Source organism: Trachypithecus francoisi, unplaced genomic scaffold (genome assembly GCF_009764315.1).
Source record: "Trachypithecus francoisi isolate TF-2019V2 unplaced genomic scaffold, Tfra_2.0 Lachesis_group3, whole genome shotgun sequence".
In the NCBI taxonomy this organism is placed as follows: domain Eukaryota; kingdom Metazoa; phylum Chordata; class Mammalia; order Primates; family Cercopithecidae; genus Trachypithecus; species Trachypithecus francoisi.
In genome coordinates this window covers 44,543,908-44,551,243 of record NW_022681468.1, presented here as the reverse complement: position 1 = coordinate 44,551,243, position 7,336 = coordinate 44,543,908, and the positions used below count along the sequence as shown (strand labels likewise).

Here is a 7,336-nt window from a genome sequence, read left to right as displayed (position 1 = left end):
CGAGACACAACTTCCACGAGCCTAAAATTATCCCAAGCGGAGCTGGGAGAGTGGGGGGTAGTCACCGGAGTAGGAAGAGAGGGCATGTAAGAAATTAAAGTAATTGGCCCTTCCTATTTTCCAGAGAGATTTCCGCAGCGTCCTTTGAAGACTGTCAGGGTCATTGAAAGCTATCTTTGTGCAGGGTGTTTGTTTTGGGGAGTGAATGTAAAGAATGTGCAGAGATTCCCTGTGAGAGCCCCTCCTGCAGAGGGTGGCATTTCTCCGTGGCCCAAGACAGGGAGAATAAACACCCTAGTGACTTAAATAAACACCGACTTAATGATCCAAAACACTAACAAGGGAGATTGGGACCCTGAGCTCCCAAACCAAATGATGGTCTCTGAGTGGCTGTGTGCACATCTGTCCATCACTGGGGGAAAAACGACTTTATAAGTAAAAGTGTCTACAGTTAAGTACAGTGACCATTTCTCCCTGGAACTCAAAGCTATTTGACAGTTTTAAAAAATAAGAAGGCCTTGATTTCCCCCCCCACACCTCAGTTTTCCAGACCAGAATAGAAAGAATAGGAAAGAGTAAGAAAGAAATAATCTATTAATGGTGACATTTACAGATGGGGGGAAATCAAAATTATGAAACTGTCATGTCAGAAAATAAATAGACTCTCCCTGGGGAACAATATTTTACAAAGCACAAGCAAGCCAATCCTGTTATCCTGAGTAGAATTTTAATAAATAATGCCATTTGTTTCACTAATTTTAAAAGCTAAATACAGAAGATACATCATTTTGCCTCAGGCAAAAATAATATGGAGCCTACATGATTACTGGGATTTTTCTAGACACTATCCGGCAGCACTGCAAAAGAGCTCCTGTCCTTCTGGTCTGCTTTCTATTTGTACAAATTAATTCACAATGTTTCTATCCTTGTTCTCCTTCCCTTTTTTTGTCTTCAAGCAGATAAATTATTTTTACTTTCACAGTCTTGTCATAAACTTGTTAACACAAAAGAACTTAGTTAACATATGAATGCTGTGAAGAGATAGTGGTAAACAAAATTGCATATCTAAATAATAAAAGTTAATAAATACCCCAAGGCTAAATTCACTCTTTCTGTCATATAATTAATCTAGTTACTACTCTTGGTTCAGATGATGGCCTTCAAAGTACCCTGCAATTCACAGCCACCATTAAGTAAGAAAGAAAAAAAAGTGTTTTTTTTAAAAAATAGGGCCCAATGATAGCAATACACCACTCACCTTTCAGAAACAGAATCATACTCCTGGTGTTCTACTAAGTTTTAATTTAGACTGCTTTAGGTACAATAGAAAAGAAACCTGAAAACACATGCTGTTTTAGTAACAAATACCAGGTTGCCAGATTCGTTGGCATACCTTTGCAAACTAGAAACTAGAAACAGAAGAAATCCTTAACAGGAGTAGGCTACAGATATGAAAGCTTTGAGGGCATGAGTAATGGCATTCAGGAAAGTGTTTTTTCACATTGGTACATTTTTAGAGTTTGTCATTAAAAAAAAAAAACCCAAGAAAACAAACAACAACCAAAAAATCCCACTAAATTTGACAAAAATAGTTGCATTACTAACGGTCACATCTATTTCTGTCTCACATAGAGAGCATTAAGACATTTAGGCACTTGTTTTTTCCTCCTAATACTGTTCTTTTAATCTACATTAAATTGTTTAACACTAAATATGAAAAATGTAAACTTAATTTTTCCTCATCAAAGAAAGTCATAGATTGTGTTTTTCCTATTCACCTTAAGAATGTCATCAGTTCTTCTGAGCCTGGAGGCTCTTATTTTCACTATTTTTATCTCCCTTTCTCTTTCTCTCTCCATTTCCTTTTCCTCTTCACAACACATTTCTCCATATATAAATTAAAAGTAAATAATGAAAATCCAGTTGATTTGTAATTCCCGTTCATTGAAAAAAAAAAAAAAGAAAGGCTGCTGACACAGGCGTATCAGTTGCCCAGAACTGAGACTGGGTGCCTGGGTGCTTTTGTTTGTTTGGGTTTTTTTAAAATTATTATTATTTTATTTTTTTATCCCCTGATCTCTGCATTGGGAAGGAAAATGCAAAAGTGGAAAGAGTTGGAGAGAAGAGGGAGATTAAGCTTGAGATCGCTGTTGGTTTTGATTTTTAAAAAGATATTTGTGAAAGTCCACCATTCCTTTATGCGCAAAGAACTCCAGAAACAAGCTGCAAAAATGTTCCTGATTTCTATTTACAAGTGTCCCTAGTCGCTGCAGTGGTTGCTGCTCCAGGCATCCCTTCGAGGCCCCAGTCCCTTCCCACTTAGGAACCCAAGTCCACCAGACTGGAGGTGAGGGGGCCGAGCAGAGAGTCTTGGAGCTGATGCTGGTGGGCCTGCAGACCGTGACTGGGCTGCGAGGCTGTTAAGCCCGGGAGAGAATAGTTTGAGCTCCTGGCGTGGCCCATATTGCCCTGCAGCAGAAGGACCGAGTTCTGGTCTGGACTTTGGGGAGGTGAGAATTCCTCTTCTGAGCTGGACATGAGCGGCTTGCCCCCTTCCAGAGGAGAGAGTTGGTTCTGCTTGTTGGAGGAGGAGTTATTGTTTTCGGTGTTCTCCCTAAGAAATAGAGGACAACACCATATGGTTAAAAAAAAAAAAAAAAAAAAAAAAAGTAGGTTAAAAAAAAGTGTGAGATGGAGGGAGGGGAGCTGGAAGGAGGAAAGGGCCATTGTGCAATCTGTCACCAACCCAAACGGAGGAGCTCTACCCTTCCACCCATCCCCAAGGGTAATGGGGGAGGTGAGGAGTCAGAGGAGCCTGGAGAAATGGAGAGCTACAGACAGAGCCTCCTGTTAGGAGCCAGGTCCTTTTCTCTTTCAGATTTCAGAAAGCGATAGATTAGCAGGATTTATTTGAAACATACAAAATATATGTTTTAAATTTTGTTCAAGCAGTTACATTTAAATACATATCAACTAGAACCATATTTAAATGTAACTAACTTTGAAAATCTTTCAATAGATATTGGTGATAAAGAAATGATAGAGGACAGAGCCCAATGCACAAATGTTTGGGGTGAATCAAGTCCATTGCCTTGTTCCCATATGAGGAGACAAACATCCCGTTTTCCTGCCCCAGCCCAGAGTTGGTGGTTTTGGAGACACAGGACAGGTCATGGGAAGTGGTGCCCAGAGCGGCCCAGTGACCTGAGTAAACACAGGGAGCGCAGCCAGTCTCTGTGATTTCATCTGGAGTCGGCCCTCGGGCCTGGCTTATAGGACGGCCGTTTTGTAACTAAAGGCTAACTGCAAACATACAATCCCTGATGCTGTGTTACTTGCTAACACTTCAGCCCCTCGTGTACCCTCTCAAACTTCCTACCAACACCCACCCTAACCCATCCTTTCTCGGCAAGGGAAACTTCGCCGCCCGGCACAGGCTGCCAGCGGGCGCGGCGCGCTGGGGCGTCAGTCCCGGCACTCCGTGCCGCTTAACTTCAGGATTTCGCTTCCCTTGCCGCTTCCGCCTTCCGAATGCTCGCCGGTCCTCCCGACTCCTAGCGCCTGTCTGTCTCCTCCTTTCTTTTCCCTTATCCTCACAGTCTCTGTCTCCCGGCAAGCCCATTTCAGCAGAATTTATCCTGGCTCTGGTTTTCCACCAAGCAAGAAAGGAAGCAAGATCTTCCGCCCCCAGTCTTGGAAGGGAACAAAGGAAAACCTAAGCGGCCCCTGCGCTCAGATTTCCCCCAAACTCTTTGACTTCGCAGAGCGCTCTCCCCGCCACAGCCACCTCCCCACCGTTCTTCCGAATCTCTGTCGGAAACTCTACAGAGAACAGAAGGAGCCTGGCCAGGTGGCCGAAGGTGTTGCCCTGAGGTGGGGGAAGGTAGAGACCAATTTTGAAACACTGCCTTATGAGCTCCAGTGCGAGAGAAGGCTGCGAATGGAGACCCTTTCCTTGTCTGGGCAGGCGGCGCGTTCAGCCAGCCCGACGGGCTGCAGTGCCGGGCCACGCGCGAGCGAGCACGACGAGGATCAACCCTTTCTTAATTTGGGGCGCCGGGGAGTAAATGCAGCGCCAACTCTCTCCAGAGCTCTCTTTTTGGTGTGTTTTTAAAAGACTCCTCCCTTTGTCCAGCTAGTCAGAAATGAAGCAGGCGACCCCTAATCCAAAAGACTATCGAGAGCGAGCGGTGGAGAACCGGCAGGGAGTGGGGGCAGAGCCAATGTCTCAGACGAGCTTCACACCCCTCTGGGGAGCAAGAGGAGAGAGGTTCGCTAACTTCAGCTCCCACCGAACTCCTTTCCTTGCGACACATCAACACTTCACTGCCCGTTGATTTAGAAACTCACTCTCCACCCACCACTCCAAGCCGCGGCCAGCCAGGGAGGCATGAAAACCAAACCTAGCGCCAATATTTCCCGACACTCACATCCCAGAGAAACCCACGCGCGGGTGCTCAAAGCAAATGAGGCCCCATCCTTAGCAAGGAACCTCAGAGTTCATGAACTTTCGCTGCAGCGCCGCGGAGGCCTGCGCGCCGCCCCGTGGACGGGCTCCGGCCGGCGGGGAGCACTTGGTGGCTGGTGCCTGCGGGGGCGGGAGGGGGCGAAGGGGAAAGGAAGGCTTCCCCGGGTCGCCCGCGTCGCGGGAAGCACGCCGCGTACCTTTCCTTGGCCTCCGCGGCCCGGTCTCTTTGCCTCCGGTTCTTAAACCAGTTGCTGACCTGCGTGGTGGTGAGGCCAGTAGCTTCCGCCAGCTCCCGCTTCTCGCGCGGCGAGGGGTAGGGATTGTGCGCGTACCACTCCCGCAGGACACCCCTCGACTTCTCCTTGAAGCAGTAGCTGGTCTCCTCGCCGTCCCAGATGGTGCGCGGCAGTGGAAATTTTCGGCGCACCCGATATTTGCCCACGGCGCCCAGGGGTCGGCCGCGCAGCTTCTCGGCCTCCACATAATGCGCCTTCAGCCACAGTTGCTGCAGTTTGGGGTGGTTGTGAGGCGAGAACTGGTGGCTCTCCAGGATCTTGTAGAGCTCACGGAAGTTGCCGCGGTGGAAGGCGACCACTGCCTTGGCCTTGAGCACGCTCTCGTTCTTGTGCAGGTGGTCGCAGGCGGGCAGTGACCACAGGAACCTGCCCAGGCGCTCCAGGTTTCCGCCTTGCTGCAGAACCTCGCACACGCATGCCACTTGCTCCTGCGTAAAGCCAAACGACGGCAGCATCGACATGGCTGGGGCCTGCCGGGGCGCACGGCCCAGGCGCACGCGGCAGTGAGCAGAGCCGAGAGGCAGGGGGCGGCGGCCGCAGGGAGGGGGGCGCGGCTGTTCCTAACCTCCTCCTTAGGCTTTGCAAAGGCGAAAACCCAAGTCAGAACTTAGAGGTGGGCAGCCAAGCAAGAGAAGGCGGAGGAGTAGGGTACGCTCTGAACACGGAACCGCCGGCGCACTCAGTAGCCTTTAGGGCCTTCCTGCCTCCGACCTCCAGCCCGGTGGATGCTGCTAGTTGCCGGGGAACTTGGTTTCTGTTCTCCCCGCAGCGGCCTTAAAGCTCGCAGCGTCCCCGGCACGCTGATTGGCTGCGGGCGGCGCCTATCCGGGGCTGGCCAGCCAGCGCGCCGCCCGGCTGGGCAGAGAGGCCGCACCGCCCAGCGCGGGGAGGGCGAGGCTGAGGAGCTGGGGGTTGGGGGTGTTGCCGGGGCTGCGCAGGGAGGGAGTGGTGGGAGGAGAAGGAAGAGGAAAGGTGGGAAGCCAGTTGGGGTCTGAGGGAGCTGCGCTGCGGAGGTGTGGGGAGGTAGAGAGTGGGTGAGCGCGTCAGGACCCTGCAGCGCGGGACCCGTCATCAGTATCACCTAAGGGGAGTCGCGCAAAACACCGCACAAATCAATTACTCCAAACCTTAATTCCTCCCCTCTCCCTCCGTACTGTTGCTCTCATCCCTTACAAACTTGCCCTTTCCCGGTGAGCTCATATTTAATTACTTTAATGTTGGAATGAATAAATGATGGATTGATGAATAGCTTATGGAGCGCGATAAATAATTCAAGAGCAGACCTGGGTCTCCGCATGCAGCTTCTGGAACAGTGGCTTCTCTTCGGGTTGGCTTCAGCTTGAGAAGCCAACCCTATTTCTTTGCCCCTCCCCCCACCAACTCCCACTGTCCTCCCCCAGCTGCCGCACACCACCCTCCAAAGGGCACAAGTGCTCCCAGTCGGACAGCGTTTCCCTCGTTCACAAAGGACCTCCATGATTTGAGACCAGGCAAAGAGGTGTTTAGAGCATACTTGCTGAGCACCTAGAGACTCCGAGCGTTCATTTGTGATTTGGTATCTTAATGTTCTGCGGTTGAAACCAGCAGGTTCCTGAAGCTTCTGGACTCAATTTCCCCATCTGTGCGGTTGCGTTTTCCAGTGCCACTTCTGCTACTGAGGAATGCCGAGAAGCTTTACTTGCTATTAGCAAAAATGCTTTGGGAACCTCGTACGAAAGGCGCTGGATGTGGTGTAAATTAAATAAAATTGTGCCCGGCTCCAATAACCGTCCGGTTGTAACATAATCCTTACCCTGCTCTGAGAGGGACACTGCCCTCAAAGCGAGGACGACAGCGGCTCCAAGAAGATTAAATAAAGAGGGGTGTGTGTGTGTGTGTGTGTGTGTGTGTGTTGCAATGCTGGCCTATTTTGCTGCCAAGGAATGAGAGATGTACTGCAATTTAAGTCCCATCATCTGCTGTTTTGTTTATGTGTGGAGAATGCTTAGTAAAACTGCACAAACAAATGAAGTTGTAATTATCTTAAGCCTCATTTGCACACCTGGTTCCAAAGCAATTATTAAAAAGATTTTGAAGACAATTAGCCTCTCTAAACAAAGATAATCTATTGTCAGTAGCTGAGACCAGCAGGAGATAAGAACAATGCATGGAGATAAGGGAAGCCAAATGGTGGAAGGAGAGTGACTTTATGACTATACTTATCTCTGATTAGATAAGTTCAAAACAGAATTCTAAGTACACTTCAAAAATGCTTTTGATTTCAATGTGCCCTCTTAGTGAGTGGTGAAGAACAAACTGTAGGCTCCTTAAACTAGCTTGTCTTCTTTAAATATGTTTTCATTCCTTTAGTCAAAGAGCCCAGCACTACAGAACCTTTTGCATATTGAGATGCAAGTGGGAGAAGAAGAAGCAGTGTCTGGGTTTCCCCTTTTATTATTAATATGGTTTTAAAATGATGTACCCAGTACAGTGCACCCTGCAACATACATTCTAAACTCATATAGGGTTCCCACCTCAGGGTTGCCAGATAGGGGATTCCAAGTAGACAGGAAGCTGCTTCTCTGCTGAACAT

General features: G+C 48.7%; 1 protein-coding gene across 1 annotated transcript; it reads right to left on the bottom strand.

Annotated features, from left to right (window-relative positions):
- Positions 1–705: 705 nt before the first annotated feature.
- On the bottom strand, positions 706–5,637 carry SIX1 (SIX homeobox 1). The gene is made up of 2 exons (XM_033187827.1): positions 4,666–5,637; positions 706–2,614 (listed from the first exon to the last, which is right to left on the bottom strand). Exons 1-2 carry the CDS (start codon positions 5,223–5,225, stop codon positions 2,320–2,322), a joined length of 855 nt encoding a protein of 284 aa, XP_033043718.1. The 5' UTR covers positions 5,226–5,637; the 3' UTR covers positions 706–2,319.
- Positions 5,638–7,336: the final 1,699 nt, after the last annotated feature.